General features: G+C 43.7%; 3 protein-coding genes across 6 annotated transcripts; 2 read left to right on the top strand and 1 right to left on the bottom strand.

Moving 5' to 3' along the window:
* The first annotated feature begins 291 nt into the window (after nt 1-291).
* LOC122881278 (complement C1q-like protein 2) lies at nt 292-3,237 on the top strand. The gene is made up of 3 exons (XM_044207285.1): nt 292-661; nt 1,661-1,789; nt 1,868-3,237. The coding sequence occupies exons 1-3, from the start codon at nt 307-309 to the stop codon at nt 2,152-2,154; spliced, it is 771 nt and encodes a 256-aa protein (XP_044063220.1). The 5' UTR covers nt 292-306; the 3' UTR covers nt 2,155-3,237.
* On the bottom strand, nt 3,194-14,469 carry LOC122881277 (cyclic AMP-responsive element-binding protein 3-like protein 4). 4 transcript variants are annotated; one of them, XM_044207281.1, is made up of 11 exons: nt 14,238-14,394; nt 12,414-12,493; nt 11,484-11,639; nt 11,137-11,401; nt 9,859-9,962; nt 9,689-9,778; nt 8,906-9,012; nt 8,414-8,482; nt 7,759-7,843; nt 6,987-7,080; nt 3,194-6,508 (listed from the first exon to the last, which is right to left on the bottom strand). In XM_044207281.1, the coding sequence occupies exons 3-11, from the start codon at nt 11,634-11,636 to the stop codon at nt 6,186-6,188; spliced, it is 1,290 nt and encodes a 429-aa protein (XP_044063216.1). In that variant the 5' UTR covers nt 11,637-11,639; nt 12,414-12,493; nt 14,238-14,394; the 3' UTR covers nt 3,194-6,185. The 4 variants fall into 4 exon arrangements, with proteins under 4 accessions (XP_044063216.1, XP_044063215.1, XP_044063217.1 ...); XM_044207280.1 differs by lacking the exon at nt 12,414-12,493 and having other exon boundaries at nt 14,238-14,404; XM_044207282.1 differs by lacking the exons at nt 8,414-8,482; nt 12,414-12,493 and having other exon boundaries at nt 14,238-14,404.
* A 3,509-nt stretch (nt 14,470-17,978) lies between these two features.
* LOC122881602 (histidine N-acetyltransferase-like) lies at nt 17,979-22,238 on the top strand. The gene is made up of 4 exons (XM_044207990.1): nt 17,979-18,553; nt 19,346-19,465; nt 19,620-19,835; nt 20,562-22,238. The coding sequence occupies exons 1-4, from the start codon at nt 18,488-18,490 to the stop codon at nt 21,117-21,119; spliced, it is 960 nt and encodes a 319-aa protein (XP_044063925.1). The 5' UTR covers nt 17,979-18,487; the 3' UTR covers nt 21,120-22,238.
* Nucleotides 22,239-22,885: the final 647 nt, after the last annotated feature.

The raw sequence follows: 22,885 nt of genomic DNA, 5'->3' as shown, positions 1-22,885 counted from the left end.
ATGGAAGCACATACTCAACAATTACTTAAAACAATAATAATAATAAACATTGTTGTGTTACTATTATGGATTTTTTATGTAAATGCCAAACATTTAACTTTAAGAAATGCATTAAAGCATCAGTTAAACATGCCATGTGAATTGTCTTCATTTTAAGCTGCGGTAACAAGAAATAACCAGATCAGATTTCTGCAGCAGTCTTCACTTTGTCCATTTTTTTTAAAAATGCAAAATCATTTGAATTTGCAACAAATGGCTCTGATGTCGGCTTCCTAACTCAAAACTGTTGGGGTTTACTAGGCGTGCATGAAGGCACTGTGTGACCTTTGTGTTGTGAGCAGAGTCCGTCCTCTGTTAAAAGCCCAGGGCGCCTCCTCCGGACGCTCAGAGAGCTCTTTCAGGATGAGGCTTGTAGCTCTTCTCCTCCTGCTCCGCCTGTCCCACTCTGCAGCAGCAGCAGACGGTGAGGCGACGGAGGTGAAGGAGGCCAGTGCCAAACAGCTGAGCGTCCAGCCTGATGTCTGGACGGAGGTGAGGGAGCTCAGAGACCTGGTGGTGGAGCAGAGAGCGCAGCTGAATGTCCTGAACACCAGACTGACGTCCACAGAGAGCGAGCTGCAGCAGCTGAGAGGAGAGCTGCAGACACTCAGGACGAGCACAGGTGGGTGGAGGAAGGACTCCAGGAGTAACATTCACACAAGGACTGTACTTAAGTACAAATTCAAGGTAATTGTACTTTACTTGAGTAGCCTATTTCCATTTTATGCAACTTTCTACTTCCACTCCGCTACATCTACTTTTTACTGCATCTGTCTGACAGCTGGAGTTACTTCTCAAACTAGAAGAGTTTACCACAACAGTGCGGGTCTCCACCAGGTGTGTCCGGGGGCATGTGGGTGGGGAACGGGGGGGGCAGGGCAGGCTGTGTGTCCATGTACGCATGAGTAGTGCAATGAAGGGGAGAAAGTGTTTTTGTACAGTACAGTCTCAGTTTTCTTTAAGATGCACAGAATAGTGTGACGGAGCGCCCCGACTGTAAAAACGTTAGTGAGGTTTTGGATGCAGGACTTTTACCTGCAGTGGAGTATTTTCACAGTGTGGTGTTAGTACTTTTACTGCAGTGAAGGGTCTGAGTACTTCCTCCACCGCTGGTACTCAGATCCTTTACTTGATCAAAAGTAGAAATACCACAATTCAAAAATACTCATCATTCTGATTCGTCCTCTGGGGACCATAAATGTCCACAGCAAATTTCACATGTCCTGTTTGAAAAGTTGACATTTTGTCCAGAGGGTGGCACTAGACAAAAGCTCACGGAGTGTCCATAATAAAGAGGGTTCATCATCTGGGAGCACGACTGTGTCCAGCAAGTCTCATTGGAAATTGGGCCGTCAGGTCATTGGTTCATCTCGTGTGCATGTAGAAGTTTCGACCGAGGGCAGGGCTAGAGGAGAGGGCGGAGTTACCGAGAGACGAGGATTCATCCACTGGAAACCATGAATATATACAGACCATTTCATGAAAATCTGATGTATGAGATATGTTGCTTTGGACCAAAGTGTTGGATAACACACATCAGCAACCTTAGGTAGTGTAAAAAAATAAAATTACACACTCGCACGAAAAGCTGCAAATATTCCTGTACTTTGTGTCTCCTCAGAGAGCCGAAAGGTGGCGTTCACTGCTGCTCTGACAGATTCAGGACTGCTGGGACCCTTCAACACCGACACCACGATCGTCTACTCCAACGTCTTCACCAACGTCGGCCAGGCCTACAACCCCTTCACAGGTAACAAATGTTTAACACCGCTACAAAACCAATAAAAATAATAAAACGACTCGATTTTTCAAACTTTTTTTTCTGCAGGTATCTTCACAGCCCCCGTCAAAGGAGTCTACTACTTCAGATTCACCGGCATGGATTACCGCTCCGAGGTGCACATGGGTGTGGCTTTATATAAGAACGGTCAGAAACTTATGCTGACCTATGAAATCAACGTTAATAATGGATATTTTGAACACATGTCCAACGGAGTGACGCTGGAGCTGGAGAAAGGCGACGTCGTCTACCTGCGTCTCCCTGCGAACAAAGGACTGTACGACAACAGCGAGAGCCACAACACGTTCAGCGGCTTCCTGCTTTTCACTCTGTAACTAACCAATAATGACAAGTTGATGTCTTAGCGGAGGAAGTGGCAGACTGATATCACATGCCTTGAAAGCCTGTATGCGTTTGTCCACATCCAAAGTCATTTTTTGGTCATGCTTGTGTGACATTGCAGAAGGCTTTTACCACTTCAGTCCTAAAGCTGTTAAGACGTTTCCCTTTGTGTGAGACATTCATGGTCCGCAGAGGACGAATACAAATGCTGATCTTCTGACTTGCATTTAGCACCACACGCAGGTTAAAGCTTTCATGTTTCCTGTGAAATATCTCAACATCGACTTCTTAAAGCAGCTTTAAGAAGAATCCTGTAGCTAAAACTAACGATGCTAATGGCTGAGGGGCCCGACACTCCACCGAGCGGCTGCATCAAGCGAAGCGTTGAACTCAGCGGTGGAAAGGAAAGAAGTACATTTACTCAAGTACAATTTTGAGGTACTTGTACTTTACTTGAGTATTTCCATTTTCTGATACTTGATACTTCTACTACGCTACATTAATTTAATAACGTTTAATTACTTTGCAGATTCAGATTAATAATACAAAATATAATCAACAAATAAATGATGGTGTATTATTTTAGGTAGAGATTAAACTTTATTGATCCCTTGGTGAAATGGAGAAGCTACCCAGCAGCGTATGAAGTAGTTCAGATTAGCCCCACCTTTACCAGCCGCACCCTTAAAGTACTGTCCATAATAATGCACCAATAATTATAGGTTATAATTCAATGATATATATATATTTTTCTGAAATGGGCCATTCTGCATGAGTACTTTTACTTTTTGTACTTTAAGTATATTAAGATTTTTTATATTTTGTCCTTTTACTTAACTTGAATTTTGAATGCAGGACTTTTACTTGTACCAGAGTAGTTCTACATTACAGTATTGCTACGTTTACTTAAATAAAAGATCCGAGTACTTCCATCACTAGGTATATTATATTATATTATATTATATTATATTAGTGTACATGGTGATAGTCAAGCTGTCCCGTAAGTAAATAATAAATGAATCAGACACAGTGTCCATTGATTGTTCCCTTTTAATAAAGTAATGATGAAAAGTAAAGCCTGTGAGCGGATTAATGACGGTGTCTGACACAAACAAGAGCAAGCTGTCAGACAGGGAGGTGTCACTCCACTGCAGTGTTATAAATGAAACTGGGCTTGCGTGGCTTTATCATGATCTGCACGCTGAAACTGTTTATCTTGGATCCAGTAAAGGCCAAAGGTTGTTTCTGAAGCGCAGCAGAACGGATCTCTAAACAAAACATAAGCGCTGAACGCAAGACAAAGCTCCAGTTTCCATCCTGTAATTCCAGTGGAACTAAATAAATTAATTCTGCCCACTTAGTGAAGCAGACAATAATCAATAATCCATTCAGAAGGACTTTTGACTTTTGTTTAATACAAAAAAAAAATCCAGAATTAGACTTAAATCCCTCTAACAAAGAAAACTGATGTTCAAAATATCAAACATTATTTACAAAAAGCCAAAGCAGAATTTCACTTTAGTAGAACACTTGGGATTTTCTTCCATAACACAGAGTACTTTGAGTGTTTTAACAGGGCAACACTCTCCGTACCCTTGAGCAAGGCACCTAACACCCAACTGCAGGGAAGCCCCAGAGAGGACGTGTTAAACTACTGTATATTAACGTAATGTAGGAAAACAAGTTCAGCCAGCCGTTCAGTTAACAAAATGACACTGCTTTGTATTACATTTACCCATAATTGTATAAGTTACCGATTAAAGAAAGATCAGGACATCGGTACGCGGTGTTGAGCCCACATTAATGTGGTTCTTAATCATAAAGGGGTGGAAAAGGCCACAAAGACTGAGAAGCAGAAGGTCAGAGGTCAGCAGGTAATCAGGCCATGTCGCGTTACGGCGCTGAAAAATGCCAGTTACAGCGGAGTGAAACAAACCTTAGAAACAGCAAGAATCTGTCTGAAAAACTCCCTTTGAAAGTGAAAAAGTAACGGATCCCATGGGAATAAAACCTGCCTCCAGCCCCGTTACAGCCAACCAAATCTAATTCTTTTCATTTCTAAACATTGTCTGTTTCTCTTTGACTACTGTTTAAAAATAATAATAATAATAATAATAATAATAATGCAGCGCTTCTGGCAGCTAACAGGAACAGGCAGCTAAAAACAAACAGTATTTTACATTTTATGAGCAATCTAGGGCTGCAACTAATAATTACTTTCATCATTGATTATTTTTACATTTTATCAATGAAGGGCCAAAGTGCCATGGGGACTGCACTACAGTTCTTTGGCTAACTTGAGTCAGTACAGACAAGGGCTTTGTGAGGGGAAAAAATTAAATTCTACAATATCCCAAAAATATGGATCTATCTCAGGTGAGTTGTGAGCTGAACGGGATCCTGGTGGTTCACTGGAATCTTCCAAAACAAAAAGGTTTCTCGGATGTGGATCCACAGATCCTTGACGAGGTTCCAGAGGAGAACAAAACAACAGTTTAACTTTGCTGTTACTTCGTTTAGAAAAGGCCTGTACTATCTGAAGACTGATAGATCCTCTGTTCTGCAGGATCAGACCTCTGAAGGGTTTGTTACTGAACTGCTTCTACAGTATGTGGAGTCCTGGACACAGAAACGTTATAGAACTTCTGGCCTTAGGAAAGACCCTGGCTTAGACTGTGGATCCACACAACACCAAATAATCCTTAAAATCCCTTTCTCTTAGAAAAGAACTAAGAATTCTCTGAAAACTTCTTTAGCTTGTCGAATGCTAAATCAAGCCCCTGGTGACCCAAAGACACCTCCTGAGTCACGCTGCTCTTAACGGGACCATCTGGAGTCCACGTAGTAGAGTTTGCCAAGTTGTCATGTAAAGTTTGTTGCTTAGCGATAAGCTTTGAGATGGTTTGGTTAGCTGGCTAGTTGCTCCACAAGTAGATCCGTATAGAGTTAGCTCCAATAGCTAAACCAGGGGGGTTTCTGGACTCAGAGACAAGTTTATTTGAAAAGCTTAGCGACCCGGATATACTTTTTTTTTTTTTTTTTTTTTTTAACTTGACTCTGTGTTTCCCAAATCTCTACAACGCAGGTGGTGAGTGCAAAGTTAGCGTGATACAAAATCAAAAAGGCTTCAGTTTTTAGAATAAAAGCCAGGCTGAAAAACTCAAGAATTTTCTTTTTGAGTTTAAGTATAAACTTGAAAACATACTGTTTAAAAAGGACTAGTTCCACATTTTGGGAAACACATTTCTCAGCTTTCTTGTTATGATCTTTGCTAAGAGGGAGATGAGATGATCTTTGCTACTCTGTATGGTAAATATGAAGCTGCAGCCAGTGGACAGTTAGCGTAGCTTAGCACAAAGACTGGAAAAGGGGTGGAACTGTTTGCTTGGCCAGGAAATAGTCTGGCTCATAACCCTCCATAAACAGTGGCGTAGGACTGCGGCGGGGGGGGGAGCAAATACAAAGATACTAGAATGAATAGTCGCGGATGCGGAGACCCAAACCAGACCCAACGTGTTAATCAGGGAGCTTTAGGGCTGCTGGTAGGTGGAGTTTGTTACCTTTGGGCAAAGCCAGGCTAGCTGTTTCCACCTGTTGCCAAACTTTATACTAAGCTAAGCTAACTGGCTGCTGGCTGTCGCTTCACGTTGACCGCTCAGACATACGAGTGGTATTGAATTTCTCATCTAACTCAACAAGAAAGTGAATTAGCATATTTCCCAAACTGAATCTACTCCTTTAAGATTAGGTTTAGGTAAAGGCTGTATTGTGGTTAAGGTCTGAGTGAGAATGTGGGTGGGACTTCTGCTTCTGAAATCCATTAGAGGACAGGCGGCCATGTCTCTGTCACGTTTTATGATCCGTTTTCTCATCAGGAAATTTAAAGACCAACACCAATCAATTCATTCCTGACGAATATGGGCTGATACTGATCGGCAGTGATTATTCAGAGCGTCCATTGCTGGTCATGCATCTACAGCTCGTCACAGTCGACTTCATCGACCACTAACGTGAAACCGTCTTTCTACATCTCGTCAGCGTGCGCAGGTTTGGCGGGATCGTGGCTTCCTCCTTTCCCCGCCGGCGACCTCAGACCCAGCGGCTCAGTCTGCCCGGCAACGAGAGCTGAGCTGTTCCCCGATTGGCTCCCCTCTTCGGCCGTCCCGTCAAAGCCTGTATTTTCAGGGTTTTCTATCGGTTCTTGGAGGATGGCAGCGCCTTCCGGAGGTCCTGATTGGCTGAGTTCAGAGGGCGGTGCCGGTGAGTCGGACTGGACAGCTGGACTGTCGGCGTCGTCTGCTGTCGGCTGGGAGGAGGAGGGGTCTGTCAGGATGTTTCTGGAAATAACTAGAACGATAGAATATATAGTTTGCATCTCTTGTCTCACGTGTCCCACAACATAAATGACCGTACGATTCACTACCAGCTAATGTGTCGGATTTGGCACTGACTGGCAAAGATTTGGGTCATTTGTTTGCACCTGTGTATTTATAGGCTGGCATATGTATGAATGATAATAATAATAATAATAATAACGTAACAAAACAAAGTGCTTCACAACAAGAGAAATAATACACCAGAGTGAATGATGAAATATAAAGAAATTAAATACATAAAAAAAAAGTATTCAAAAGTTTAACATAAACATTATCTTTCCTGGTTTGTTCGAGCTTTTTTTCAAAGTTTGAAAAAGTGACATTTTCTAAAATGTCTTGATATTCGCCAGCTTCTCCAGAGAGTTAATCTAATTCCCTGATTCCCCAGTCTGAAGGAAGAATCAGAGCTTCAGTTTAAACAGCAGGACGGGACGCCGAGAGCCACTGACCTCCTGTGGGTCTGTAGTCGTTGTCTGCAGACGAGTGGCGGCTGAGCGGACTGAAACTCGGCATGATGATCAGACCCAGAGAGACCAGGATGATCTGAGGACACACAAACACACAGTTTCTCTCTTTCTAACATGTTCATGAACACACTACGGCTGTGAATTTAGAGTCAGGAAGTGAGGAAGCGAGAATTTATCTAATAAATCCTGATAACCTCCTTGTAGGGGACTTTGGACCTGCTGAGCGTCGGTGTACATGGTTTGGTCTGGTTTTATTCCAGATTATTAGTCATAAAACAACCTAACACAACACTTTTTCACATATTCATCAACACAAAAAAAGCACACGATTCAAAGCAACGTAAGACATGAATATGCAGAAACACAAATCAAACGAAATCAGACAAACCGTAAACAGACGAAGAGTTGTACAAACAACTGAATCATGCCACACATCAGTGGTTACACATGCGTCAACACATACGTTTAGTGTTTACAATATGGCAGAGCGGAGTTTGGCTGAGGTCCAGAGAAGACAGCAGTGAAACACTTTGTTGTCCCCTGTCATACACATGATGACAACTCCCGCGAAAACCAGTTAAAAACAGACATCATGCACCAAAACGTGTTCATATTTTGCCTTATTTTACTAGTTCAACCAAAAAATGAGAACTGGAACCACAACTAATTACATCTCAATGATAATGCACACACACACACACACACACACACACACACACACACTCTGACAGACAGCATCCTGTGTGTTTCCTACCAGTAAGCAGGTGCTGGTCTGGGCTCCTTTACTGACCGTCTGTTTAATCAGAGACTGAAGCTGTCGCAGCTGAGCCAGCAGAGACCTGAACAGCAGGAACACATCAACATGTATGAACTTTCATTATCTCATCAGACACCACTTTCAGCAGCAGTCGGACCTCACAAACGTCAAATAAAACACAAAACTGATGAACTAACTCGACGTCTTCATGTTTTTCATGTTTGCATTTAAATCACAAATAACCCAGAACGGATAAATACCTCAGATCTCACATCTGAACTAAAATCTTCCTGCCCTCACCTGGAATAAGCCGGTTATCAGTTCTCACAGCTGAATTGAGGGCAAAATGTAAAAAGCCAAAACAACCAAAGTGTTCGCCGTCAGCATCACTCTGATAAGATGCTGCTGAGTCAGCGCTGCATTATCATCTTCACAGACAACAGCTCCCTCTGCTGCTGGAAGCTAAGTTTGAACGATCCGGCTGTCTAAAACACGAATGCAGCACGGAGGTGTACTTTTGATTTGAGCCTGAAGACTTTTGTATGAATATTATTGACCCTATACAAAGCCGTCTTAGAAAATGTGACTCCTCGGTTCCTCCGATGAATCCAGATTTCGGGAAACTGTCAATAATTAATAAGAAATGTCGTACATGTTGCGTTTCTCCAGATGCTCCACTGTCCTCTGCAGCTCCTTGTTCTGTGCTGAGCAAGCTGCTGCCCTGTTAAAACACACACACACACACACAGATATTGTGTTTGGTGGTCTTGTAGTCTGACTCGTCTAATGGTCGATCTGTCTCGTTCGTCCACAGCAAGAAGGACATCATGCTTCGCTAATGTGAGCTAGAGCTGCAACTAACGATAATTTAATCAATCAAATAATTGATTATAAAAAATAGTTTGACTCATTTTCTGTCTGACGTCTAACTGATGAATCCACTAATCATTTCAGCTCTAATGTGAGATTTCATCCGAAGAACGTCATCAGTTGCGTCACTCAGCCAGCAGGTGTGCCATCACTCAGCCAGCCACGCCGGGAGCCACTTCAACAGCTGTGGGACGTCTTTGCCTTCTTTCACCTGGTTTGACTACAGCACGCTCGGTGACGTAACGCAGATCAGACGTTCAGTCAGCACACGTACCTGCTCTCCAGCCCGTCGATGTACTCCTTCCTCCGCCGCCGGCTGTCCTGAGCCGACTGCTTGTTGCGGATTTTTCTCCGAACTCTCTTCAGGATTCTTTCCTCAGCCTGCAAATAAAAGGTTCGTACAAAAATCAGCATCAGCGATTGTACAAAAGGTAGGTAGCCACTCGAAGCTAACTAGCCAATCACGTGGGAGGTAATTAGCAGAGTGATCGAGTTGCGTGGCCGCTCGGCTCTACGCCACCAGGTGGACATTTATAACGGTTCGCCATTCCAAGTCTGTTCTGAGCGGATTAGTCCGGCCGAACAGGAGTGTGTGACTGAAAAGTGAGTAACTACCCTTTCTGTTGCATTTAGTGTCAAATGTCAGCCAAAGTCTCAGTTATGTGTTTCTCTGCGTTACCTAGAGACTAAGGTGTATGTTCGGTTAGTAAGCGTTTATATTCCCGATATATCGTGTTCCGTCCAGTTACGTTGCGGTTAAACCTGTCCACCAGAGGGCAGTGTCAGCTGCCTTCTTCAGTTTGTTGGGGATGCTTTCCATCGAGACTTCCTGTATTTTGTGTTTTCCAGACCACGTCTGAAGGATTCTGTGCCCACCAGACCTGCCCTAATCTGGCACCAGTTTTGTATGTGTGTTGAAAAAGTCATTACGCGGTGAAAACCTCCTAAAAGTCAGCTTTTCGGGGATAAAACAGCTTGAGTTCATCCAAGTGGTGCAGAAAGGTTTTGAAAAACTACGTGAGCAGTTTAAGTCTTCTCTGCGTTTGAGCAGTCTGACCTTGGTGAGAGGAAGGTTGTTGGGCAGAGAAACTCCTTCCTGGGTCAGCAGCTTCTGTTCCTCCTCGGTCAGCTGGAGATCTGGGTACAGCTGCAACAGTAGAAGAAGAGTCAGTCCTCCAGGTCAAACCTCAACGCTCACAGTCAGCAGGAACACAAAAGAAGTCTCACCGGGTCGTCGTCGGGGCTGGGAGGGTCGAGGCGAGCTGCAGAAACCACGGGCAGCTCGTTAACGATGCACGAGTCCGACAACAACACCTGAGAGCTCCATTCATCTGCACAGGACAGGAAGTGACATCACGGTTACGATCAAACTCTCCATGATTGGAACCGACAACTGAATTAACTAATAAGAGCAAAAATCAATGTTGAATCAGTTTAGTGCTGTGTGTCTGAAGAAGTGACCGGTCAGATCCATTAGCCCGTCTCAGCCAGCTACGTAATGCTTGTAACCATGGCAACAGTCAGCGCGGACCATCAGACGGCAGCTATTTTCTTGTATTTCCACTTTAATTCTGCAGTTTTAAATCAAAACGGTTGCTTCTTTCTCCTCTCCCTGACACCGACACCAGTTACTGCTTGTCCCAACAGGTTCTGGTTCACAGTGTAGAAATAAAACCAATCCGCATCTAAAAACGGTCACTTTGTCTGCCGCGTCCCCTCTAAGACCACATAATGTTTCTAGACCAGTACGATACCTGAGTTATGGTGCCGATACCAAAGCAGTACTTGTTTCAATATCTTACTTTGAGAAATCTAAAAAAATAAAATGTATTAACCCTTTTTTCACTAAACAAAACAAGTTCTCAAATGTTAAATGTTTTCTCAACACAAGCAGCTGTACGAGAACTGGCTTGATCTACAGTCTAAAAATAAGCTATTTGTTTATTTAAGTCAGGAACTATCTGACTAAAGAAATTATGAATTTTATCAGGCATGCCAACTTGTACAATCTGTACTTCAGTACCAGACGGCTCTATCCCGAGCCCCAGTCCGCTCCTCTTCTCACAATTAAGTAATGTTCTCTTACCGTAGAACTGACAGGTATATTCATCTGCAGTATATAATGGACGAGTTTAAAGCTGCTACCAATCATTATTTTCATCACTGATTGTCTTGATTCTTTTTTCCATTGATTGATTGATTGTTTAGTGTGTTAAATGTCAGAAAACAGTGAGAGAGTTCAAAGTGTCGTCTTCATTTCAGCAGTGGAGAGGTTTGACGAACAGATGTTTCTCTCCTGCTGTGTTTACAGACAGCACAGATGTCAAACCTTTTACTACATCCGATTTAGAATTTACTTGGATCACAGATTAGCCCTTTAAAAAAAGATTTTCTACAAAAATCGACTGACACGGGCCAACTGATTTAAAATGGCGTTCCTAATGTTCGTGTTTTAATTTAAACGTGACGAGAGGAAAGACAGAAAGACGCCACAGTTGCCCTCACCGAGCTCTATGGAGATGACGTTCTCCTGTCCGGGTTCAGTCTTCACGCCGCCCAGGCTGCTGATGTCATAAACCACCTGGTAGACGGTCGCCGGGGCCGGCTGGGTGGTCGCCGTGGTCACCATGGCGACAGGACTCTCAACTACAGGATCCTCAGAGATGCCGCTGTCGCTCTCAGACGAGGGGTCTGCGGGCGGCCCGCTGGGAAACACCTCGTTCGGGTCCACGCCGTGAAGGACGTCCTCGGATTCGCTGTCATTCAGCGTCTGAGACAGAGACAGAGGGTCGACCGATTTAACAGACTGCATCAGGTGACCTCACCTGTTCTATGCTGGGGCGCAGACTCACACAGTCGGGGTCTACTGCCCAGTCCTGCAGGGGTTTCTCTGAGCCGCCGAAGACGAGGCCGGAGCAGGAGAAAGGAGCGTCGAGCTGCCAGCTGTCCGCCGCCATGCCGCCGCCGTCGCCGCTGAGAAACAGCTCCCCGCTCTCTGCGTCCATGACCTGAACACAGTTACACAATCCAGTCCGACCCCGTTCACCAGACTGACTGACAGAGAAGAACTGAGACCTTGTGGGAGGATTTGGGGCGACTGTAGGGGTTTATGGGTGCAACAGAGTCTGACAAATGTTTTTCACAAGTTATTCTGGGTCAACAGGAGCCAGCTGACTGGGGTCGCAGATTAGATGGGCCTTGAAGAAGACTCACGGCCCCCGCTGTTCTGATAGTTAGACTGTCTCCTGATCTAAGATATGTACGTACCTCCCTCTTTTCTACGACAGAGTTAAGCACTGTGGAGGCTGCGCTCATGCTGCCACATTGCTTCTGTCGACAGATCTGTTAATAAATCCATATATTCATGTAACGACAACTGGGGCTCACCGAGTTATTCTTCTATTCAACTGAGGACACCGCTTCAGTGCAAGTTTTGCTCGACTACTGCAAAGCACTGTTCGCAGGTCTCCCCAAAAAGTCCAGAAATGAGTTCCAGCTCCTTCAGAACGCTGCTGGCAGAGCTGTAACTGTTTTAAAGTCTGTGCAGCGGCTCCAGCTAGATACAGGATCAATTCTAAAATACTCAAACCGGTCTATAAATGTGTTCCTGGACTTTTTGGTGTTTTATATGATGCAAAGATCTGTCCCTGCTGGACTCTCTGCTGCTCACTTTACCAAAAAAGTAACTTTTATTTACTTCTGCTGAATTTTAGAATTTACAGAATTTTTTATTATTTATGTTATTGTTGTTTCGCTTCCCTCCTCTGTTTACATGTATTTACATTAAAGCTTTAACTGTTGTCTGCTGGTCGTTACTCTGAATGGAAAGCACTTTGAGCTGCTTTTTGTGTATTGAAATATGCTATACATACATATACACACACACACACACACACACACACACATACATACATACATAAAAATAAAAAGTGAATTATCATTTAGATTTAAGTTGATAACCAGGTTTACCTTAATGTTAGGGTCGACAAGGGTCCTCGTGAGTACAGAAATACAAACGTGTTTGTGTAATATCCTCCCTCACACACACACACACACACACACACACACACACCAGCAGTAACAGCCAACAGGTGAAAGTAAAGTAAGAGAGGCAACACAACACAAACAAAACAGGAGAACAAAGAGTGGAGATCATGATAATGCAACACCTGAGGAGGATATCCTGGTAGGTACACACCTACAAACACACACACACACACACACACACACACACACACACACACACACACCAGGCCTCTGACTGAACAGAAACCTGATAAGCTGCTAAACGTGTTTCCAGTTTTTCCTCTCCATATTAAAAATAATTCTGGGCTCAAACAACAACTTGCCAACAGAAACAAAGACCCTGAAGTTACGTTCTTCAGTTACTTTAGTGAAAGGACACCTCCAAAAGCTCCAGAGGCCAAACTTTGGGGTTCAAACGTGACACCGACGGCCAGAAGCAGAAATCATAATAAAAGCATAAAATGCCTCCAAAAAAAGAATCTGACACCCTGATGACATAGTTCCTGTTTGCACCAGCTGGACTCCATCACAGCATTATACAGACTTCACATAAAGAAGCACGATGTCTCGGCTTATCAGACATATAACGTGTCAGCGTATATATTGGTGATCAGTAATGTGGAAAATCAGTGTGAGGTCATTTACAAATTATTAAGAGACTAATTATTTATTAAAGTAACTTAAAATGGATATTGACTTGAAATTTGAATGAAATGACTTTGAATAAATATAAATATTGCTGCACAATAAAAAACATTTTTCACCCATTTCCCAAGTTACACGTTTAAGCAAAAATGCCAAATATTGTGATTCCAGCTGCACGAATGTGAATATTGTCAGTTTTCTTAGTGTCCTGTGGTAGATATTCACGTTTCTGACTGCTGGCCGGACAAAAAAAGGCGTCTGAAGAAGTCAACGTGGGCTCTGGGAACTATTTTCTGACATTTAATAGACTAAACAACCAACTGAAAAAATGATTGACAGATTAATCGATAATGAAAATAATGTTTAGTTGCAGCTCTGACTGGAATAACTGGATCTGGGAGATTGTGACGGGCGTTTTCCAACATTGTTTTTGACATTTTATAGACTAAACAGTGAATTGATTACTGGAATAAATAAGCAGTGCTATAAATAATGAGTCCTGATACTTTAAATACATTTGCTGACAATACTCGGATCCTTCTGAGGAATCCAGTATTTGCACATTGTGGTGCTTTCCCTTCCTGCAGCAGCACAGCTGGGAGCTGTCTTCACTGTGAAGCATGTGTTGTGTCTCATTACAGCTTTTTAAAATGTTCCTCTGCAGAGGAGCCGCAGGTCCCCGAGACCTGAAGACCCTCAGGTACAGTGCAGGGACCTCAGTGCAGGCATGCTGTCCTCCACTGCTTCCCAACCGCGTCCTTACTGTGTTTTTTATGAAATCCACTAACTTTCAAGGATGCTCCAGGCCCACGTGAAGCCTGTCCTTATCTGTTTGTTAATGAGCCGTTGTGTGCTGGGAGTGTATCAGGGTTCAGGCCTGATCCTGGTTCAGCCGGATCAACAGGCGCAGCAGCACACTGAATGTTAATACTCACAGTGAAGGCCCTCTTCCTCTTCCTCTTCCTCTTCCCGGTTCAGAGCCCCCGGTTCTTCATCACCGAGCGGCCCCTCCGCTGCTGCAGGAGGACCGAAAACGCGCTGCTTTCTTCGGGTCAGGGGAAATAAAAAGTCCAGCTGGCAGCTCGTCGGCTTCCTCCTCCTCCTCCTCCTCCTCCTCCTTTTCTCTTGCTCTTCTTCTTTGGATTCGGACATGGCAGGTGTGTATCGCCGCCTGCTGTGTGGGAGCAGCAGTGTCACTGCACAGGACGTGAATAACATGATCAGGACTTTATTTTCATCACACTGTTGCTTTTATATAAAACGGATTTGTTTTGTAATTTCCTGACTTTTAAACTTCCACATCCCTCCTGCTCTCAGCTGCTTGCTCGTGCTGCACACCCAGAAGTTCCAGATTACTTTTGATTATTATTTGTTTCTAAAATAGAAATGTTTTCCTCACAGCTTTATTCTCAAGAGAGGAAAAAGCTTTTAAAATCAAAATATTCTGTCCTTTTCTCACGAAAGTGACTTTTTAAAAATGAAATATTGGGGCTGTGGTGGAGGCGAGACAGCATCCTCGGCTCGCCCTGTCCACATGTCAAAGTGTCTCAGCTGCTGCAGTCAGCTGGAGACTCTGATCTGAGAATGCACTCCACGTTTTAGAGAAAATGTCGTTTTTCCTTTGAGAAACCAGATAAAAGTCTCTTTTTCGAGACAGACCTGACTGTCATTACTGCCTGGCAAAGGGGAGAAAGTCTGTGAGGGCAACTGGTGGACAAGTGTGGAAGTCCCGCAGAGTCCTGCAGAGTCCATGAAGATGCAGCGGCCAGGAGAAGTCATGAGGCTGAAGGGGGAGAACGGAGCCCTTCCTGTGGGGAAGTGATGCAGGAGGGCCAGGGGCCGAACCAGAGACCCGTCACAAGTTCACAGTTTTCAACCAACTGCATAAAATGTCTGAGAGACTTGACACACCTGAGATGTCATCAACGGTTCTTTTTTATCCCAGTTTGCTGCGAGGGCTTGAACTCTGGCCCGAGCACACACAGGACAAACCTCCGTCAGGCCGTCGTTGTGTCTTCATGCTGCAAATGAGTTCACTTGGTGTTTAATAGAAGTGGTCTGAACTGAGTGCTTTTCATGTTGAAACTGTAATAAAGGGAACCGGAGCCTGGAGGATCCAGGAACCTTTTCTGCTTATCTTTGGAGAAACATGGGGCGACATCAGCTGTGTTCCTGCTCAGACGGGACACCTACTGTGTGTAGAAATGTGTCTGAATGTCTCACGTCACCGAATAACACTTACTGCTATCATTTTTAATAAAAAAATGTGCTAAAAATACATGAAACAACATTAAGGAACAAAGGTAAACAGCAACAGCGCTAAACATTTTCTCATCTCGTCTGTTCTCCCTCTTCATGTCTTTCTTTCTTTTTAATGAGTCTTTCCTGTTTGCTCTGTTTCCTGTTTCTTTACTTATAGCTCATCTTTCCCCCCCATTTTTTAAATTCCTCCTCCTCGTCTCTTCGTCCTCACCTTCTTCTGCTGTTTCTTGTCTTTGTCCATTTTCTTTCCTTCTTCTGGTTTTCTTTCTGTACTTTGTTCCTCCTTTCTTTCTTTCCACACAGACTGTGTGGGTCTGTTTTTCCTGGTTTTGGCCCCTTAGTTTCCCAGATGCAACCTTCGCCCGCTGTTCCAGCCACAGACAGGACGAAGACTGAGCAGCACTCATCGCTGCCTCTCCCCTCAGACTCAAACCTTTCCGGACAGACGGTGAAATGTGTGTGACACAGGTCATCCAGCGGGCGGATGGCACAGAGTGACTCGGTACAGTGCAGAGCTGATGCAGAATTTGGACACTAAATGTAACCTCAGACAGTCCCGCTGAAGAGACAGTGAAAATGTAATGATCGTTCACATGTCTGATGGCTGATGGTCATCTGGTGGCGGTGAGCAGCCTCCTGCGCTTTGATCAGTGTTTGCTCAGGAGGGCCAGCAGCAGCAGAAGACCTGGTGTAGTATCAAACAGCTGGATGGATAACTGATCTGAATGACTGTCAGATGTTCGTCACTGATGCCTGAATGATTACTCTCCTTTCAGGGTTGTTGGGGTTTTTTTTGCCTTGATGGTTATTAGAGTCGGATTACACAGAAGTAGCATCCTGGCTACCCCAGAGACTACGACGCAGGAACACACTGCGTAGAGATGAATAATAAGAGTAAGACGGGACAGAGCAGACCCAAACCAACGACATGTCACTCCCCCTCACAGATCTATAGTTTCCTGTTTAAAAAGGCTCAGTAGTTTCCTCAAACAGCTGCTCACTGTACTTTTTTTTTATCAGACTAACAGGAGGAAACAGTGCATCTGTTGGGGACTATTTCCAGCGGCGGATGAATCCACATGTGGTCCTGTAGTGAGTGTTTGGGGCAGCAGGACAGGTGTGTGTGGGGCTGAGTCAGAATAAACTACAGTGTGTGTGTGTGTGTGTGTGTGAGTGTGTAACAGGTAAAGATCTCGAATGCTATGCTAGGAAAGCTCAATAGATAAACTGCAGAACGGGTTTGTTACGCGAGTCATTTGATTCATTGCTGATTTAAAAATGTTAATGAGTGAAGCTAATCATTTGGTATAATAGTGTCTAAATATAGTATATTTTGGGTCTAATGCAGTATCATATGCGGTTTCTAATTACAGCATAATTTAGATGAATGGTGTCTAATTAGGGTATAAGTGTTCGTTTACTGTCTAATAAAGAACATATTATTTGTAGTTTTGCTCTAATCTGATACAAAGTACGGCTTATTACGTCTTATTAGTGTCCTGTAAAATAAAGTGCGACCCATCGTAGTTACTTTCTGAGAAATGATTAGGGCTTTACGGAGCCCGTGACATAAAGTGTTACCACTAAACATTTAAAGGCCCTCCTGCAGGGGGCTCGGGTTCGCACCAGTTCTGACCTGATGGTGGCGCTAGAGGAAAGAGTTCGTCCTGTGTGAAGAAAATGAATTCTCAGCAAATTTCATGACAATCTGCGAGTTAGATTGTGAAAGAAATATTGTGTATAACTCTTAACAAAATATCAGAGATGGCAGGGCTAAACTCACTTCTATTTTGACTCAGGTTTTGCATTTCCAGTAATCCTTCCACATACATGCAATACCAAAATTGAGCCAGCAGATGTCACTGTTTAGACTCGATCACAATCAGAATCAGAAACACTTTATTGATCCCCGAGGGGAAACTCTTTCATCACAGCTGCTCACTGTCACGTCAGTGCACACAGGGAGAGAAGTACTAATAGAATAGAAATAGAAATAATAATAATGAATCATATTTCTAGTGAGAAATATGAGATGTGCAAATCAAAATATAATACACTATAATACAGCTAAGATATATATATATATCTTATATATCGAACAATGACTCATTTCAGCACATCTGCTTCATTTCTTTTTTTTTATACACTTTACCTTTAAGAAGTCTTTCAGGTTGCAGTTTGATCCTCCCACCAGCCTGATTCTGATTGGACACAGGACTTTGTAGCCAATGGAAAACCAGCAGAAGGGTGTGGTTTCAAAGGATGTGTTCACAATCAGTAGTGCTCCAGATGTGTCAAATGGTGCCATTACATGCTGATCATAAAGTCCTGGTTTGGAAGATAGTTCTGATATTAACGGCTGTCAGAAGCTGCAGCAATAACACCAGCCACCGACAGTAGCATTGCTTTTTTGGGGTTGATAACTTTTGGCTACACTTTAGCCAAAAGTTAGTTTTATTGAGTAAGAAAATTATGACTAAACACAGCTGAATAGAATACAATAAGGGTATTGATGGCACAATATAGTTAATACAAGGATTCCAACTGGAGGCTCGGAGAAACATTTTGAATACGCAGGATTTTTTAAATGAAGTCTTGTCTCTTTCAAAAAAGTTACCAGGTGGAAAAGAAAACTGATGCACATGTATTAAAGGATCAATCAAAGGTATTAGTGTGTTTTGAGATACATCCCAAAATTTCAAAGTGTTGAAACCATGACTGTTGTCCTTTTGTGGATCTTGAATGCAGCTCATGAACTCACAGCAAAAAGGAAAAGAAACAGCTGGAACTTTTTAAAGAGCGGAGATCCGACGTGTACGAAGTCTTTGAAAACAACAAACACCAGAAGCTTTGCGGCTCACAGTCACTCTGAGCATCTGAAGCAGCAGTCAGATCAGCTGGTTGAGCTGAAAGCAGGAGGTGGATGTCTGCAGAGAGGGAAGCTTGTGATGTGGTGTACAGCTTCGCGGAGGAGCAGGACTTCCAGCAGGTCCCTGACGTTTGCTTCTTATTGTAAAGTTATTACACTGTAAAAGAAAATTGTTAAGCTGTTTCCATTTCCTGCTTCAGGACAGAGAGAACAAATGTAAATGGATAAAAGTGATGGTCATCAAAGATCTTACACTGAACAGCCTTTTGCAAGTCTTGAGACTTGAAATCCAGAAGATAACTTTGAATTTCATAGAACTTTAAGTTTGATCAACAACAACAATCCATTTACTTTATTCTCTCTATAGTGAAGCAGTTTCAAATTCAAATTTTTGCTAATTTTGTCTTGGTGTAAATGGGAACAACCTCACAAAAAAGCTGATGGTAACATCAAGGTTATCAAGTCATGCAGTCGATATTGTTAAATGTTAGCATACTGACTAATGTTGTTAATGTAATGGCTCAGTTCTACTTAGTACAATATAATTAATGCAGCCATAGCATGTTCATTAAAGCATGGTAATATGCTAATAATCATCACTAATCATTCAAATGCAGTACACCTGAGCTGAGCCGGGTCTGATGGCGTAGAGCTGAGTCTGAGATGTCCTAAAATGGCCACTGTACAGACTAAGTTCTATTTTCTTGTTTGTAATCAACATTACAGCCTCGTGGGGCTTCTCCAGTGTGGCCGTCCGCATGTAGTACACTCAGCTGAATATACACATGAAAACACTCTCGAAGTCTTGCCACTGCGAACCCCAGTCTGCTTGTCGTAATAAACATCCCATTTCATTTAAAGATGAATGAACTCTCCATGAGATAAAGCTGCTGGGTTGTATTCGTGATGCAGGTCCTGAACATCTGCAGTAGGGACGACCACGATGGACTGGACTACATGGCTGCTACCTTCCACCGCTGGCTGCAGGAGCCTGGACGTCTCGTCTTCATCGCCAGGATGAAGAGCAGAGTGGTGAGTGTAAGGACTGAGGACAGTCACTACAAAAAAAAGACAAAAGTTCTCGGGAATGTGCATGTACCACCAGGTCTTCTGCTTCTTGCACTTTCTTGATGTTTCTGTCTAAATTTAAAGTTAAAATCCAGCTCACCTGTGTGTGCACCTGCAGGTGGCACTGGAGTCTGCACTGCTGGTCGACGCGGGTCAGACGGTCGTACTTCAGGGTCTCAGGGTGGCACCTGATTTGAGAGGCCGCGGCATCGCTGGCGCCATCCAGAGGCACGTGACTGACTACGTCCGCCACCACTACCCAGAAGTCTCTGCGGTCAGGCTGAGCCGAGCAGCCCAGCCTTCACTGGCCAAGTACCGACTCATAGCTAAGGAGGTGTGTCACACTGTAGGGACACACAAAAATATTGTGGCGACACAAAAATTTGGTCCCCACAAAGTAAACCATCACAATTTAGTGTACAGACTTGCTTTTTGATTAAAGCTAGGGTTAGGTTAAAGGCACAATGAACTAAAAAACACAATGTCCAAGTTCTGATCGCGTGTCCCTGTTAATTATTCATTCATCTTTTGTTATAAGCCAAAAATATATATTTTATGTTTTCACATCAAAATCTCACTGCAAAGCGTTAATTAGTTGCGATGACTTCTCTTGAACTCGGAGGGCTTTTACATGAATTTATCCAGTCAGATGGGATTTGGGGCGACCAGCTTTCCCCACTCAACATATAAAACCACGCTTGACCGTTAGCTCAGGGGTCGTAGCGGCTGCCAGAGCGGTACCATGGGAGGAGGTGGGTGTTCGGATGTCAGTTGGCAGAAACCCTGTTTTTGTATCGCACTGCATTCCCTGTGTGATCCAATCAGACGTGATGGATTTGATTTAAATGATCCCTCGTAACTGTACCCCGCACACATGTTCTGATTCACTCAGAAATACGTGACATTAAAGAAGATAAAGATTCTCTATCTTAGGTTTCACTGTGACTTTAAGATCAGGAAATATCTGATCAAAGAATAAGTGAACCAGACAAAGAGTCTGACCAGTCCTCCACTGCCAGCACAGAACTGAACTCCTGATGTTAACTGTCGCCCTCCGCAGGCCATCTTGTCTTTGTGCTGCGAGGCGGCCGACCTCGGCCTCTTTGTTGCTGAGCTTCGCTCCAGACTCGCCTGCCTGGCTGACTCCTCCCCCCGCGGCCCGGTGACCCTGAGCCAGCAGCAGGTGGAGACTCTGATCCTGACCGACCATGTGGTTTCCAATCTGCTGCCTGGTAAAACCATCATCAATGACTGGGAGCCTCTGAAGCCCATGGAGGCCAACCTGGAGGTGTTGCGCCGCAGGGGGCTGACGTGGATTGTAGACCGTGAGTTTGAGCCCACTGCCATGAGCCTGTGCACCACACCGTATGCTGTCCCCTACCGCCACGATGCCCTGCACTTCAACATCAACATCTTCGGCCGCAGTTTGGCTTCGGTGTGCGCGGTGTTTCTGGCTCAGCTCGAAGCTTTGCTGCCGAGTCTCCGAGGTTACCTGATCTTCTACACCTACGTGGACCCTGCAGTTTGGCCCGGGTTACGCCAGATCTGCCAGAACAGCAGCAATGTGTCATTCTACCTGGACTACAGTGAGGAGCACGTACTGGAGACAGACCTCTGAATGGCCTCGGCATTACTGATTACACATTAGAGACCAAGAGAAGAATTTGTTGACAGATTTTTAGCCTTTTTGGGAAGGGTCCTTGGATTCTTGAGGATTTTTGTGGGCTCTGGAGAGTTTTTGTGGTTCTTGGAAGTCTATGAGGGATCCTCGATGGGGCTACAGGGGTTCTTGAGAAACTACCTGGGTTTCTTGAGAGATCTTTGAGGGAATTCTGGGGTTCTCAATGGCGTTTTCAATGGTCCTAAGCAACTTTTATGGATTGATGGAAGACTTTTTGGGGTCCCTGAGAAAGGTTTCAGACCTTCTTCAAGGGGTTCCAGGGTCCTTATAGAACATTTAGGGCTTCTTGACAGGTTTTGAGGAGTTCTAGGGGAGGACTATCAAGGGTTCTTGGTGGTTCTTATGAGGGTTGTTTGATTTCCACTTTATTTAAAGGACAGGGTTTCAGGGTCCTTGATTGGGCTGAAGGTGTATTTGAGGGGTTTCTACGATATGTGAGGGCCAACCATGGACTCTTGAGTGTAACTGGGTGTTCGTCAAGGATCCTGGAGGGTCTTCTGCAGTTTCTTGATGGGGTTCAAAGGAAAAGTGACTGACATTTTGGGTCCTTGATGTGGTTGTCAAGGGTGTTAAGGGGTTTTCAGCAGATTATGGGAAATCTTTAGCATCTCTTGAGAGTTCCACAACTTCCTCATAGGTTTGATCTTTTTTAGGTTCGATCCATGATCTTTTATGGACCTTAAGAAGAGGTCTCACCGCATTTCCAGAGGCCAACATTTAAATAAGGGATTACAGAATATAATTGGTCACTTGCTATAAAAATCTGGATTGAGAGAGACAGAAAAAATACATACGTTAAGGCACATGGACGATAACACTGCTTCATATTTTATGTTTGTGTTGACTTTGACCTTTGGCCCCTGAAACTTGAGTAGATTTTCACAGCTACACTTACCCATAAAAGATAAAGATACATAAAAAAAGATAAAGATCACCTACATCATCAGATACCTTTACTGGTTGTGTGCGTATATATGTTGTATCTTATAGTGTATACTGTATACAGTATTCAGATCCGTCACTTAATTAAAAGTAATAAAAGTTGTTTAAGGTTGAGCTCATTTTAACTGCTTTATATCCTGTTGGGCAGTTTAACCTGCAGCAATGCATCATGGTCTATAAGATCATCACGTGTTTGCAGTGTCGCCGTCCTGTGAGAACCACGTATCTCTGAAAAGTCTTCCTGAGCTCAGAGAAACAGCCTGTTTTCAGCTCTGCGACGATGCGTTTCCCAGCTGATCCGAGGGGGGGTTAAAGAGTTTATTCAGCTTCAGGAGGAGGAGAGTTTCCTCAGCACATGAAGGAAACTCTTCATCCTTCAGCTCGTCACAAACACCTGGAGATACGAGGTTTCCACTGGACATGAAGGGGATGAAACACTGTGATCTGTGAAGTAACTGAAGCCGTCAGATAAATGTAGTAAAAAGTCCAATATTTGCCTCTGAGAAGTAGCACAGTAGAAGTAGAAAGTTGCATAATACATACATAGTTCAAATACCTCGAATTTGTACTTAAGCATAGTACTTGAGTAAAAGTACTTAATTACTTTCCACCACTTTTTGAAGGTAGTTTTTGTTCACTCTCTTAAAACAGCCAACGAAGTCAAAGTATCAAAAGAAACTCAGTCTTCAGTCCTCCACTGGTTTTCAGTTTGACCTGCGACCTGTTGTGATTAATAAGTGATGAAAAGTGGCCTGGCCTGT

The sequence above is a fragment of the Siniperca chuatsi genome, linkage group LG9, assembly GCF_020085105.1.
Source record: "Siniperca chuatsi isolate FFG_IHB_CAS linkage group LG9, ASM2008510v1, whole genome shotgun sequence".
In the NCBI taxonomy this organism is placed as follows: domain Eukaryota; kingdom Metazoa; phylum Chordata; class Actinopteri; order Centrarchiformes; family Sinipercidae; genus Siniperca; species Siniperca chuatsi.
The sequence above is the reverse complement of the archived record's forward strand: the minus strand, read 5'-3'. Positions and strand labels throughout refer to the sequence as shown.

What these genes read in the sequence shown, in the direction of transcription:
- LOC122881278 (XM_044207285.1), top strand. Translation starts at nt 307, where the DNA reads ATGAAGGCACTGTGTGACCTTTGTGTTGTGAGCAGAGTCCGTCCTCTG. An exon ending in GACACTCAGGACGAGCACAG is followed by an intron (nt 662 to 1,660) that starts GTGGGTGGAGGA and finishes GTGTCTCCTCAG; the next exon opens with AGAGCCGAAAGGTGGCGTTC. An exon ending in GGCCTACAACCCCTTCACAG is followed by an intron (nt 1,790 to 1,867) that starts GTAACAAATGTT and finishes TTTTTTCTGCAG; the next exon opens with GTATCTTCACAGCCCCCGTC.
- LOC122881277 (XM_044207280.1), bottom strand. Translation starts at nt 11,636, where the DNA reads ATGGACGCAGAGAGCGGGGAGCTGTTTCTCAGCGGCGACGGCGGCGGC. An exon ending in CATCTGGAGAAACGCAACAT is followed by an intron (nt 7,844 to 8,413) that starts GTACGACATTTC and finishes CCTGCTGTTCAG; the next exon opens with GTCTCTGCTGGCTCAGCTGC. An exon ending in AGACCAGCACCTGCTTACTG is followed by an intron (nt 7,081 to 7,758) that starts GTAGGAAACACA and finishes GTGTGTCCTCAG; the next exon opens with ATCATCCTGGTCTCTCTGGG.
- LOC122881602 (XM_044207990.1), top strand. Translation starts at nt 18,488, where the DNA reads ATGTCTGCAGAGAGGGAAGCTTGTGATGTGGTGTACAGCTTCGCGGAG. An exon ending in AGGAGCAGGACTTCCAGCAG is followed by an intron (nt 18,554 to 19,345) that starts GTCCCTGACGTT and finishes TTCGTGATGCAG; the next exon opens with GTCCTGAACATCTGCAGTAG. An exon ending in ACCGACTCATAGCTAAGGAG is followed by an intron (nt 19,836 to 20,561) that starts GTGTGTCACACT and finishes CGCCCTCCGCAG; the next exon opens with GCCATCTTGTCTTTGTGCTG.